This window comes from Abrus precatorius, unplaced genomic scaffold, assembly GCF_003935025.1.
Source record: "Abrus precatorius isolate BTA unplaced genomic scaffold, Abrus_2018 Scaffold8, whole genome shotgun sequence".
NCBI lineage: Eukaryota > Viridiplantae > Streptophyta > Magnoliopsida > Fabales > Fabaceae > Abrus > Abrus precatorius.
In genome coordinates, this window is record NW_020874428.1 from 19054694 (window position 1) to 19070097 (window position 15404).

Consider the following 15404-nt stretch of genomic DNA (forward strand, 5'->3'; position numbering starts at 1 on the left):
GGAACGAAGACAATAATTAGCAATAAAAATTAAATATATATAAGATTTGATAAATGATGTGTTAATCGCGATTGTTAGGTATTTACAAAGAAGAAAAAAGTTATTAGTAAAAAATAAGTTGTAAGCAATTCAAGAATTTTTTAATAATAATTTAAAATTTTCAAACAATAATTTAGTAGTAAAACGTGTAAAAAATGTAAAATAAAAAAACTGTTGTAAAAAACATCGCTGTTCAAAAATTTTAGTTAAATTAAAATATGTAACAAAATTAAAAGATTCTAAAAAATTAAAGGACTTAATTAAATTAAAAAAAAATAGGAAAGCAAAAATTAAAATTTTACTTAAATTAAAGGGAAAAAAGTATATTAAGACCTATTAATTTAGATTATCTAAAACCTGTAATATAAGTTAGAAGTGAATGTGTTTGCAAAACGAATAAGCGAAGGGATAATGTGGACCCAATTTGTGAGCTTTGCCCAAAAAAGGGACAGAAACCTCTCGACCACATCTATTCATTCAGACAGACACGACTTCAAGTTTGTCCCCTTTCCATGCCTTTTCCTTTTCGGCTTACCATTTCTATCTCTTCCCATTTTTGCTTTTCAATTTTGATGTGATAACCACAACTACTATAATTACCCTTTTACCTATCTCTTTGCTTCCACTTAACAATTCTAATTTTATTTATATTTTTATACTATTTTATTATTTTTAATAAAAATTTGTATTATCTACCCTCAATGACAAATACTATTAGTCATTATACCTGCACTCTTTAATTTCTTACGCGTGCACTACCTTTTTGTTTTGCAAATTCTTAAGCAAGTTAAACCAGGTAAAAAGAAAAGAAAAGAAAAGGGGTAATGGTTTTTTTAATTATTGTGAATTATATATCCTCAGATGTTTGTATAAAAATTTATATATATAATATCAAACACAATATTCAGATCATTTTAAAATAATTGAACATGGAAAATAAAAGCAAACTAAAACAACTGTTTTAATATTGGAAGGGCATATCAGGATCCATTTGCTGATTTTAAGTTGTTCTATGACTGTACCAAAAAAAAAGTGTTACAATTAAAAGTGTAGTGTAAAGGAGATTTTTAGTTTAAACGATATCGAATCTAATATCTTTCGCCTAAAACTCAACCTCATTGGATCATGTTAAAACGAAATGAATTTAACAGATATATTTTCTGCTATTTGTAAGGTCAAAAGCCCAAGAGACACCAAATTATTGTGTACAGTTGAAGTGTTGTTTTTCAAATTAAAATTCAACACAGGAAAATCATTGTCGTCTTCAAAATTAAAAGTGGGGCACGGGTGCATCTATTAGTTACAGTTAAGAAAGAAATCACTTTTACATAGAACATTATATAGTATAACAAAAACATGCCTACAATTTATATTAGAAAAGATTAAGGAAAGGAAAAAAGTAAACGAAAGAGTGTGGATACTCTCACGAGCAGCGAATATTGCGGGTCTATTAAGTGGGAAACTTTTTGCTTGGGAGTTATGACTAACAAATCAGTGACTCAAAGACAAGTTCAATGATAAAATCTTGCTTAATCATTCTTCTCATACGAAGTTATTGACAATTGATCTTTTCGGCTGCAAACGTTCTTATGAGACTCAAATACTCTATTTCCTTTTTATATCTCTAACCATATACACCTCTAATACAATAGTATTAACTGACTGTTTATTAAAAGATGAGTTGCCCATGTAAGTTTTTAAGGTTTGGTACCTACATGAGTAGCCCTAGCCCATGTCTACCTTTTAATATTTATATGCCTTTTGCGGATAGATTTTGCATTGCTTATAATAGCGTTAACAACTTTTAGTACATCCATCAAACCATGGTATTATTTCTTTGTGGAGACATTTCACCTCAAATGTACTTATCTAATTAAATTTTGTTTTGGAGTTAATTTTTGGGAGGAAAAAAAAAGAAAGAAAAAAAACTTATATTATAGTAATATTTGTTTGATAGTTTTAAAATAAGATATGAAAGTTTTATAATTCATCTAAAACCCTATTAAGTTAATGATTTCAAGCTTTCTTAAATTAGGAGATTTTATATTAATTTTTTCTCCTCCTCCCTACCCTTTAAACCCCTTCCCTCTCTCCAAATTTTCAAACTTTTTTTCTCATTTATATGTTTCTCTTTGTATCTTTGATAATTTAGGGTTTAACTATTAGTTAAAATTGTTAAATTTTATATTAACAGTTTAAAAATTATAATTATTATATATTTTAATTAAATGATAGTAAAAAATAACATTATATACTAAGAAGGCGTCAAATTAAATTTTAAAAAATAACATCTCCACAAAACTTAACAAACTAAAAAGTGAATATTTATTTCTTAGTGTAAGGATCATAGTTCTCCTACTGTTGTCACGTGGTAATGTTCTGCCAACTTTTTTTTCCCCCAAGTGTTGCGCACTCTCAGAGTCATACTCATTACATGCATGTGCAACACATGTCAAACATGTAATAAGTATTGTTAAATGTCTAAATGATACTTATTTTTATTTTTTAAAATTAATATTGTTCATATCAGGTTCGATTCAGCCTGCATACATGGTCTAAGACTGCTTCAGATAAGTAAAATATAAAAAATTAAACATGTCTTTTTCAATCAGGAAAACATAAAAGAAGGTAGGAAACAAAGATAGGTAATTTCAGAGAGTGTACATAAGAGCATCTATAGACATTTCTCTTACTCTGAAACATCTCTTATGTAGATGAGTGGAAGGACTTTCTTCTTTCTTCACAAAGATTCCTCTTGACAGACCTTCCTCAACGTGTTTGCTATCTTTATTTCCATTCTCATGTCAGAGTCTGTATTGACATGTGCATTCACTAATTTTTCATTTGCACATATCGATCTTGTCATAAGTCTTTGCTCTGACCCCATCGATGTGATATATGTTGAACCGGATTTTAATTAAGTTGTTAACAATTAATAGTTCCACAATGGGATTTGTAACTTTGGTCATATCAAAAGTTGCATTTGGATATATAGGGTTTACAGCTTTATTATGCAAAGGTTGTAGAGGATTGGTAGTTTTTCTGTTCAAAAAATGTATGTAGTAATGATATACACGATAACATGTTTGATACTTTCTTATCCATAGATGTTGGGTTAAATTAATGATATTAGATTATTGAATTATTTTTTCTTGATTATTATTTAGTAAATCTTAAATTAATATTTTAAAATTATACGTCTGTTTATGTTAATTTTCTAAATAATTTTTTCATCGATCAAATCGTATTAGTTTAAAAAGTTATCAAATAATTAGTATTTTAAAATCGATGCCGAACTCATTTTCATGAAAGAATGAAGTGAAAACACAAAACAATTTTGAAGTGATTAATTTGATTATGAATTGGTTTTTGAAGATTGAATTTTATAAAAATGATGTTAATTAACAAAATAATAATAATATGATAACGTGTATAATTTGAAGAGTTAATTTAAAATTTTATTTAGTTTGCAATATATATTCCAAAACAATAGGAAGATGCAATACTCTTAATAGTGTGTTTTACATGTGGAATTCGACTATACTTGGCCGAGTTTCATTTTTTTTTACCCTAGAATTTATGCCAAAATGCATGAAAGTCTTGGAATCAATGAATTGGAATGTGCCAAATACTATACACGCATTGTTTATATGCATGGATTGGATGTACATTTATTTATTTTGACTAAAGAAAGCTACAGGCTAGCTAAAGTGCTTCTGCCTTCGAGAAAGAACAAGAGAAATTAATAAAAAAATTATATAATAAAATAAAAAGAGAAAGTTAAATAACAACTTTAATTTTTTTAATTTAAAATAAAATTAATAACACTGTGAATAAAAAAAACTATTATTAAAAAATATAATTCACATATTTTTAGTTAATTTTAATTCTAAAATATAGATATAGCAGCAAGCTGTGAATAGTAACTCTGAGTGATACTTGATTCCCTAAACAGTAAACTCAAACATATTTCTGCCACCATAAAAAAATGAAGAAAAGAAAAAGCATACATAACATAAAAACACTCTAAAATGAAAATAATTAGCAAATAAAGATGGATGGAGGCGATGGATAAGATGCATGTGTTGCAATAGTGGGCAGTGGGCACAAACACAATTGCTGCCGCCCATACATACAGAATATATATCGTTATCAGCCATAAAGAAGCTTTTCTTTCTTCTTTCTTTTTGTTCCTTTTACTCTCAAATTATAAATAAGTGCAAAGTGCAAGGACCGTAACTTATATAGTACCTATTAGCTGATACCCACCAATAAGATGAGTAATTTTTTGGTATCCTTAAAAAATTTACTTCTTCAATTAAGAGTTATTCTTTTTAATCTGATAGTTTTTCATTTTTGTTTTGAAGGTTGTTTTAGAAATTAAAAGAATATAATTATACATGTTTGGTTCTATAATTATAATGGGAAGAGTACAAAAGTTTGAAAATATTTTCCAATAAGACAAACCAGCAACCTATGTCATGTTCATGATTTGATTCATGCAACGACCTATACCACAAAAATTTCCACGAGATTGTACTATTACTATTATTGTTATTATTGTAGTAGCGTTGTTATTGTTGATAATATATCATATCATATCTTTTGAATGTTTTGAAATCCTTGAAATTTTTCAATTTTGTGTACCATGGTTCAACTTTCTTAATTTGGTGGGGAGAAGATTCAAACCTTTGAATCGCACCAAACAATAGTTAGAGTAAACGAGCAGAAGAAAAGCTAAAGTGGGTTGGTAAATGCAGAAAATATATCTTTTGCTTTGTTTTGCCTTTTCTAATCCAAATGCAAAGTATCTATAATGTGCATAAACCAAATGAACGGTCTAAAAATATTATCATTTATTAACAATTAAATATTAAATTAGTCTCTACTATATTTTCATTTAATAAAAGTTAAATCGATGATATAATTTTATATTATCAATATTGATATTTAAAGTTTATACTAAAACATTATTAGATTTTTAATTCTACCATTTAATAATTTGTATATATGAATATAGTACAAAGGCAAAATTACTGTGACACACAAAGGCGACAAAGTCAAAATAAAATGAGACAACGAGACAGGAATCATTAATGGGCATTGCAGAGGGTAAAAAGAAAGGAAATGAGAATGGTATTAGTGCCCAACTAAGGGTTTGAAAATTTGACATAGTGGCAATGATATCAAAGAGGATCCCACCCACTCTTGTTAAGATATTGCTCAAAGTGTTTGACTTTGGCAAATTTTTCAAGTGAAAACAAAAAGAGTTCTACAGAGAGAAGAGCGCCAGGGATTGAGGATAAGCAAAAATGGTCAATTGTTATAAAAGTGCTGAGAACTTAGAAGAACTATGCATGAGGCCTTTAATTTTGTAGTTAACTTTGTATTCCGATTAATACAACTAAATATGAATTATTTGTCTTAGGAGATTTCTTTTACAAGGAATATACATTTTTTCACTTTTGTTTATTTGTTCTCACTTTTTTTTCTTATGAATTATGTTTTAGGTGAAAGAATAATACTCCATTCAAAGGCAGAGAAATTTGTAAATTTCAAATATCATTTGTGTTTTCATTTATTTTATTTCAAGGAGATGAATAAAACAATAATACTATTTTAAAAAAATATTCCAATATAAATATAGGCCTAAATAAATTAGAAGTCAAATTTGTAAAAGTAATTAATACGAGAGGTCTATATTTAAAAGATAAAAAATTCTTTTATAAAAAGGAATTATAATCATTTTAAAAAATCACTAAAAATATTATTTATTAATTAATAATTCATAATTTTAAAATTTATTCTTTTACTAAAAATATTAATTATTAACAACATTTTAATTTCATATAAATATTTTATTGATCTATTATATATAAAGAAGAATTAAATTATGTCGAGGTAAGTTTTAGTTTTACATTAATTTTATAATTTTTATAATTATATAATTTTACATTATAGAGATAAATTAATTTACTCTTTCACGAAGAATCGCTATGATTTCATTTATTATTATTTCATATAAGGTACCCTATTGAAGTACCTTTTTATGTGTTTTCTTAATGTGCTTTGATTACATAAGTTTAGGATAGGTCAAATCATTATTTATCCCATTAATTTTTTCGAGTCAATGAAAGTCCACCACTTTAAAAAAACAAATTTTATACAACTCTTCTCAAGCAATTTTTCTACCCCTCATAAATGTTATATAGATACTTTTCCTTTTGAATTAATATTTTCACTCTTATGTGTACCAAATTTATATTAGAATGTAACTAATATAAATTTGGTATATCATACCCATTAATAATTAACTGTTCTTCTTTATTCCTATAAGAACTTGCTATTTAGTTAATTGATTACTCATAAAATTTTAATGAATTTAAATTTATTTAAGAAGTTTCTATAACATTACAATGGGAAAATTTTGAAAATAATTTATATTGAAAGTTCATAATTTCCTTTCGTTAGTCTTCCTATACAAAATAAATAAATAAATAAATCATATCAAATAGGATTTGCTTCCTCTAACGTTTTTTTTACTATTGTTATGGTAAAGCTCTCTTAAAATTATAATTATATTTAAAAATAGTAATATTGAAAACTTGTGATTATTTATTATTATTTTAAACCTTTGAAATGGTAAATAAATAAATAGTATTCTTCTGTGACAGGAGATAGAAAAAAAAAAAAAAAAACGACGGCAATAGTTCTATAAAACTTTCGTAAATATATACCTTCAATTAAAGTATAATAATATTTTATTAATGAATCAATATAACGACATAAACATTTTGCATATTGAATTTTTGCAAATATTATATATAAGGTATAATTTTTTTACATTAATGTAAGTTTAAAAATTCTTACACTTAATTTAAATATTTTATTTAATTTATATTTAAAAGGTTATAATTTATTATTTTATTGATCATACAAACTTTTATTCTTTTGTGTGTTTTAAAGAATTTTTTGAAATAAAGAACTTAGAAGCACACTCGAAAATCTACTAAAAGGTACCTTACTTCCAAACTAAGAATTAGTAGCTCTAAAAGACGTAAATACACTTACGTTTTTTCTTAATTAATGTAAAATTTAAATTTATTAAATAATTATTTTTAACTTTAGAGATTATGAGATATCTCTAAACTTAAAAAAACAAAAAAAAAATCTTAATTTGCAGTTTGTAGTTGTTATTAATTTTAAAAAAATTTCCACAAAGTAAAATTTAAATATATAACTTCCTATTAAATAAATTAACCACACATACTTAAACATAATTGAACTTATTCTATTGTACCAACTCTTTATATTAAATTTATTAAATAATATAACACCACATTAGTAATACAATAAAGTTTCATTATTTTTATATTTTATAATTCTAAAAATCTTACTTTATCATTTAAAAAATTATAAACTAAATTTATTGAATTATTTTAAATAAAATTTTGTTAAAAATGGAAGATAAGTTGTTAATAATAATAAAATTTTATTAAAAAAAGCATTTATTATATTTTTATAATTTTAATACAATAACTGAATTTTTTTATAAAATTTTTTTATTTATAAATATTTAAACTCAACTTAAAACTGAAGTTAATCCTTTTAAATACACGTTGTTTGAAAATTTATCAATATAAACACCTAAATAATATCAACATTTATTTGGTATCTTTTTATTTGACTCTATCTCTTTTTTGACATTACATCATTTATAACATCTATCCCATGTGAACCAGTGAGTGAGACAACAGAAGAATTATTATATAGTTGTCTTCTCAATTCTCATAAAGAAGCATGGCGGCATAAAAATAGAAGACAGATAGATCCACCATACTATTATGGATGACATAGGCATCACTGAACACTTGACATGCAAGGTGATGACTCATGCAGCATTGATATCTTTGTCAACTATTCCAATTCCAAACTATTAACAAAGAAAACCAATCGGTTAGGGAGAGCCCCTTAATTTCATGTATGTGAAATTAACAGGAAATCCATTGCACAAAATTTGACCCACTTCAATTCAATCAGTGCCATCGATGCAATAAATTTCACGGATATATGCACCTCAAATTCACTAACGATGTCATCTATTTAGGAATTTTCAGAACCATCTGCTTGAGAATAAGATTCCCCCGTGATGATGCAATAAAGAAAATGCACAGTCCTAGCAAGTGTTCAATAGCAAGTTACACTTGCCTTTTCCTTTTCAAGCTTCTCTTTCTCTTTAGTTAAACAATAATAATATTTTCGTATATTCTCTCTCTTCCATCTTATTACCCTAGTTAAGAAAGATCTAAATTAAACTCTCTCCGGTTATATTAAAATAGATAATATATTTATGTATATATAGTAAGTCTTATATGGTATTGTTTAATAACTAAAAAAGAATATATTTTTTTTCCGGTGAAGTGATAGAGAAAACCAAGAAAGAGACAAAAACAAGTACAGAATAGATTAGATATAAAGGAAGAAAATAAAGTGAGGTAGAGATTTTGGTTAGTGAACAGTGCAACGCACCAAGGAAGAAGGAAGAGGAGATAGGTGGTGATGTTAGAAACTGGCAAGCACAACCCTAGCCACGTTCTCCACTGCCATACACTTTTTCCAAATCAAGAAAGCTATTCCCAGTAGCAGTCACCAACTTGCAACTCAGACTCAGATTTCTTCATCCAATAACGCATCTGCTACACTGCAATGAAGCAGCGTGTACAGATATTCCCGTCTCAGTCCTCAAAGCAAATATCAAATACCATTATCTCATAACCACCAACACTTACCCTTTTCCAAATCACTCAAATACCCACTACCTAAATTATTAAATTTACCTATGTAATCCAAATGTGGCCCCATATATAGTCCCATACACACCAGAAAGGTTCATTCTGGACGTTTCAAGTTGTGTATTCAACTATATGTATATTAAAATTTGCTTTGTTTTTTTAACTAGTACTTTTATATTCTTTCTTAAAGTAATATTTTATAACAAACATAAACAACTAGTCAAGTAACCATACAATGCTTGTAACCCTATATTATTGGTTACTTCAATTCCCAATTATTCTAAATTCTCATTTTAATTTCTAACTATACAGATAAATCGTTCAATTCAATCCTAATTAATTCCGTTAAAAAGTAAAGTTAAAACAAAACAAATTCGCTTATGATCTAAAAAATTAATCAAGTTTTACGTGAAGAAAGGTTTAGTACGTAAAATACGTTAAAATTTATAAACATAAATTTATCACAAAAGTTACTACTGTTAAAATAAAACGTAAACTTGTACATATTCTCATGCAAAATTAAAACCCGTTATTAAAAGGTTTACTAAATTAAGAGCTAGTTTATTTATGCGGTGAAACTTCTATTTTCAGAAAGTGAATATTTTTTCCTTATCCTGTTTGAATTGCCGTTTGAAGTTTGTGCAATCAATTTTGCCGATGAAATAAATGATCATAATTTATAGGCTGTAAACCAATGCACATTATGATTACGACTATAATTAATTCAAAAACAGTCTGTAAAACAGACCCTAAATCATATAAAAAAAAAGAATTTCATACGAGCAACAGCAAAATGTCAGCAGCAATCCTCAGGACGAAGCAAGTACAGTATCAGAAAGATAAAAACTTTTTAAAATAATTATTCATGCTAATTTTCAAATAAATCTTAAGTTTTATCGAGTTATGGTAACATCAAGTGCAAATCTCTTACCGGATGAAATTATAATATAATTAAAAACATGAGCTCCAGGAAAGAATAGAAATTAAGCAATAAGCATTACTCAAAAATATAAAGTAAACCAGTGTGTTCTATTTGGGATTAGAGCTAAATAAACTAACAGCAACCTTACAACTAAACCAATCAAGAAAGAGAAAAATTAACGGAAAGCACTTATGATTAACAAAATGACGACAGATTAAGGTGATTAACATCAGAAAGGGGGCCTAGCCGTTGGAGCCCAAATCACATCCGAGGGAAGATGACTGCTATAAATACACGACTCAGCCGGAACGTGCCCACTCTCTGCACCGCCACTGGACACCGCCGGCGACTGCGCATCGCCGCCGGCGGAAACCGAATTGTTCCGCGCGTCCTCCTCCGACGACAGCCTGTGATACGACGGATTGTTGAACGACGCGGCAATCACGAGCACCGTCCCGGCGGCAAGTAACCGGCCGACGACTAGTCCGCCGACGATCTGCCCCTGAGGTCCGGCGAGGGAGATGGAGAAGCCATGGGGGTTCGCCGGCGAGGCGTGGAGGAGGAACGTCGCGGATAATGAGAGGATGTCGAAGCGACCGTGGAACGTCACGGTGGCGCCGGGTGTGGCGGAAGGTTGACGGAGAGTGACGTTAGCGACGGTTCCTGAACCGGTTAGAACGCACAGGCCCGTGTTCTTTCTGTGACTGAACCGGGCTAGGGCCTCTACGACGTCGCTTCCAGCCGGGACTTCAAAGATGAATGGGCTCATCGCGGGCTCGGGCTCGCGTGTTATTATAAGAGGCGGTTTGGGCTTGTTCTTGGAGCCGGGAGGGCGGCCTCTGGGGCGACGCACTACTTCAATTGTGGCCCCATCGCCGCTGCTGGGGGAAACTTGTTTTTGCGCGGCAACAAAAGTAGGACCACTACTCCGGCTGTCATCATCTTCACATTCTCTGGAGAATTGAAAAGGGTGTTGTTGTTGATGATGTTGTGGATGAAGTTTTGAGAACATGGCGATGTTGCTTCAAGCGTTTGGCTATTGATCTTCAAGCCCTTCTTTCATCACGTGTGTTTTCTCTAACTTGGGTTACCCAATTTAGAGTTTATGATTGGTGCAAGATTTTGGGGTTTGGAGAGTGAAGGTGGGAGAAGAGAACAAGAGAAAAAAGAGGTGTTGGAATTGTTCATTAAAGAATGGTCATTTGGGGTTTTATTGAGACATATAATGGAGAGAGAAAAGGAAGAGCTAAGGTGGGTGAGCTTGGAAACCAAGTAAAGACTAATGGTACCGCTGGTTGGAGCAGAGTGGGGTCCCACGTTGACAGATAAGACACGAGAGAGAGAGAGAGAGGGGCATATAGGATTATTTCTGAGAAATTCTATTAACACACTTTATAACATACATTTTTTAATTATAATATGAACTCATTTTTATAAGAACAAATTTGATTCATTTTTATAATTTGAATAAATTTGAATGAAGAAATAAGATTATGGGATTTTCACCGTTGTTGTCTTGAGTAGTACAGGGGGTTGGATGAGCTGATAAGGACCCTGCTGTGATTGATAGATAGATTTTGGGTCATGGGGGGATGCCCTTTTCCTGCGCACACACATCCTTACAATAAATTCAAAACCCTTTGGGTCACTTGTTTTGACGTGAAACCCTTCTCTCTTCCTTCTTCCATGTGACATATTCTAAGTTGTACTTTTGCATTTTCAAACTCCCCATCATTTCATTTACGACAAATAACCTTCATTTATGGCGCCTTGTATGTCTATCATATATATATATGTTTAAAATCTTTATTGTAATTAAAAAGTTCTTTAAAAATTTATTTTTCTTGAGTTAGAATAGGTGATTTCTATACACAAGTATATCACATTATTTTTTTACGAAGACCTAAAATTTGACAGTAATCGGGCTAGATCCCCTCATAAATATGAGAGGATATTCATTAACTCAATTAAACACAGACAATTTTGACTCAGCTCAGCTTACCCATTAATCATACGTTGGTCCGCTTGCAGTTGCCAAGTTCATTATTATTTTTTGCTAAGATATTGACAAGCATCCTTTAGAGTGTGTTCAATTCAATGGAAAAAGAAAGAAAGATTTTAATAAAAAGGAGAGAAGGGGCGAACGGTGAGAAGAGAACTAAAAACAAATTGTCTGATAAAAGAAAGAGAAAGAAGAAAGAATCTTTACTTTTAATTTTTTTTCTTTATTTAATTTTAAAAATTATTATTATTATACGTTTTATGACAAGAGAATTATTGATAAAATATTTTTAATGAATTATTTGATAAATCTTATGAGAGTTTTCTTTTTCTTTTTTGTCTCACATTATTCTAATAAATTGTTTAATAAAGTTAGAATTTTCGGCATGCTCAATTCTTAAAAGTATTTGTACTTTGTTCATCTAGGTAATGTTTGGTTGTTACACACCAACATAAAGATACAGAAGCACGCGTATTATGTTTGACTAATATTTTGTTAGAAAAACAGAGACACAAAGAACATGTAAAACACAACTTTGAAAGACACTAGTGTATTTTCTGAAAAAAGAAATACTAGTATCCCAACTCTAGAGACACATAGAGTTTATTTCTAAACACAAAAATATTTCTTATAATTTTTAAAAATTGCATAGATTACCATCATAATTTTTATATTCAAATATAATATAAGACATAATACACCACATTATGTTCTTACTTCCAAACATAATACACAAATACAAATACAAACATTAGTATCTTTGTCCTTCATTGCTTAGTGTATGTGTCTCCAATGTCCAGGACGTTATCCAAATGCTACTTTAGTTATCCAATATGTTTTTACGTTATAAAAGTAGCATAAAAAATAATGATGACTCAACGGTATAATACACATAAAATCACGGTTTATAATGAGTATGCCAAACCATATTTTGTATTTGTTCTTTTATCCACAGTAAAATCATTATGAATCAAGTGATTAAACTGCATAACAATATCTTAATAGACTCATCGGTTTAATGCATGCAAAATCACATCTTATAATGACTACAATATAATCAACCACATTCTAAATCAAGCAAATAAACTACACAACAAAACTTTAATAAACTCAAATTTTAATATTTTATAATATTTTTATGAATAATCATGATAAAATTTACTTTTAATTTTCTCCAAAAAAAAACACCTAAGTATCACAAAAAGTCTATTGTAAAATAGATTATTATTTTCCAAACACGCCAAATAACTACTCTATTATATTTTGCACTTGTTTGTCAACAAATTAAACTTAATCTGTTAAGTAAAAAATAATAAAACTAAGTCATTTATGCATGAGAAACTTGTGATTGCACCAATGAACGCGATGCTAAGATTTTAACATAAGGACAAATTTAAATTTTAAAAATAATCTTTGAACAATTTAGACATTAAATAAAAAAAATCACTTTTCTTCCTCTTCAAATTCTCCGAATTTTGGATGTAACATTAAAAATGTGAGGGAGTGATTTTAACACTCTTATTTTCGTTATATTTTCTAAAATTTTCGAAGTAAACGGAATAAAATATATATAAAAAATTATCTCTCTCCCTTTTTATCTTTTCATTTTCTTTCAATCAAACATATTGTTAGTTAAATGAACTTGTTAATTTTTAAAATTTTGTAATTAATATTTAGACAAAATTTAAAAGTATTATAGCAATCAAAATTCTCTAACTAAAATTAAAGATAGTATTTAGTTTAATCTTTGAAATATTAGTTTCTTGATAATTTAATTTTTTTTATTCATCTTAACATGACACCTTCAATGGAGTGGTGAATAGTGACAACGATTTATTATATTTCAATGTTTTAAATATTTGAATGATAAGGTTGTAGTTTTTATCTTCTAAATTTGATTTATAATCTATGAAGAAAAAAAATGATTTATAATTTATTTTTTAAAATTTTTTATTTAATCTATTCTTTGAACTTTGTTAATGTTAAAATTATCTTGTAAATTTTTTTACATCTTCCAACTTAACAAAAAAAGAGAGAGATTAAATTACAATAATTTGAACTATAATTTTGTTTAAACTACATTTCTTCTACACTTCATTGTTAAACTATTATCCAAAGGTCCGAAATTACTATACTTTTTTTAAAAATTACTCGTAAACTATTCTTAATCAATCAATCAATCATTGTTGCTTTATCATGAACAGATAAGTTTAGAAAATGTTACTAGCTAATTAAAGAAAAGAAAAAGTATAAGGATAAGAAATGCAGTTGGATTTCATTAAAGTTGAATAGATTGAAGGCTATAATTTTTTTCACTACTGTGTTGACATGTGTTAATTGAATAGGGTACGCGTAAAATATGCATCGAATGGACCCCAAATTTCTAATCAAATTTAGGGTTTAACTTCTCACCGTCATTCACCCCTGATTGGCTAATACATGATTTGTTGTATTTGTTGTAAGGTGCTTATCTATGATTTCCCCTCGGTTTAAAGGTTTTTAATTCCCTCAAACATAATTAGCTTAGCGTAATCAACAAAATCAGAATATAATTATAGTAGTTTATTGTACAATTTTCTTAATATATGTAATATAACATTATTTTATGAGTTATAGGAAAATTTAAGATTATTTTTATTTTATATGATGATTTTATTAATTATTATCTTAAAAATAATAATTAAAAATAAAAAAATTCATTAACATGTATAATGATAATAATTAATAAATTGTATATAGAATTTTAAGTATAATATTAAAATTTTATGCTTTTACTGAAACATATTTTGAAAAACATAATTACATTTCTTAAGAAAATAATCGATCATAACTCACATAAATAAATAAAAATTGTATTATATAATTATCATACAGAAATATAAAGATATAATAGTAAGTTGGTGAAATCTTCCAAAGTTAACAGCCACCATGCTTGGCAGTAATGATTGGTGAAAGAAGAGGCAGCGGTCTCAGAAGACTAAAATATTAGCCACATTGAGACAAAAGACAAGATAACGTAAAAAAATGTCGATGCTTGATTGGGCACCTAAGATGGAATTTGCTCTTTCATCTAACCTAAGTTGAAATCGATTCGGATATAAAAATGGAAATCTGATGTCACATTAAAGTTTTCAATGGAGGTTTTGGATCCAACTATGACACACTATAGATTCTATCAGATAAAATATCCCAAGTGTTCATATTAAACGTGCTAGGGCTCCATCCTTTTTGTTTATTGTGTTGGCGACTTCTAACATTTTCAAATTATTTTTTGTATGCCTTCTAGAACCACACATATCTAAGAGTAAATCTTTTATGTGCTTTGCTCTTTTTTAGCAATATCGTATTTAGATAAAAAGTTTTAATAGGATTTATTATATAAGATATTTATAATTCTTTTCAAATATATTTATTATTAATAGAGTTTAATTTTAGTATATTATTAGTGTACAAGTTTTTATGCTACTAATTAATTAAAATTATTATAATTTTTTAAGTTAAACTTTCATGATTATTCTCTAACTTAAGTTGCCCTAGTCGAATTTAGGTAAATTTAGTATAGGTTAACTTTCTGACTTTATTTTTATTTTAATTTAGTTCTCTATTATTTTTTCATTGCGATCGTTTACCTTTCTAATATTTTTGAAAT

General features: G+C 28.2%; 1 protein-coding gene across 1 annotated transcript; it reads right to left on the reverse strand.

Annotated features, from left to right (window-relative positions):
• Nucleotides 1–9982: 9982 nt before the first annotated feature.
• Nucleotides 9983–10916, reverse strand: LOC113848305 (AT-hook motif nuclear-localized protein 28-like). The gene has a single exon (XM_027477764.1). It carries the CDS (start codon nt 10763–10765, stop codon nt 9983–9985), a length of 783 nt encoding a protein of 260 aa, XP_027333565.1. The 5' UTR covers nt 10766–10916.
• Between the last annotated feature and the right edge of the window lie 4488 nt (nt 10917–15404).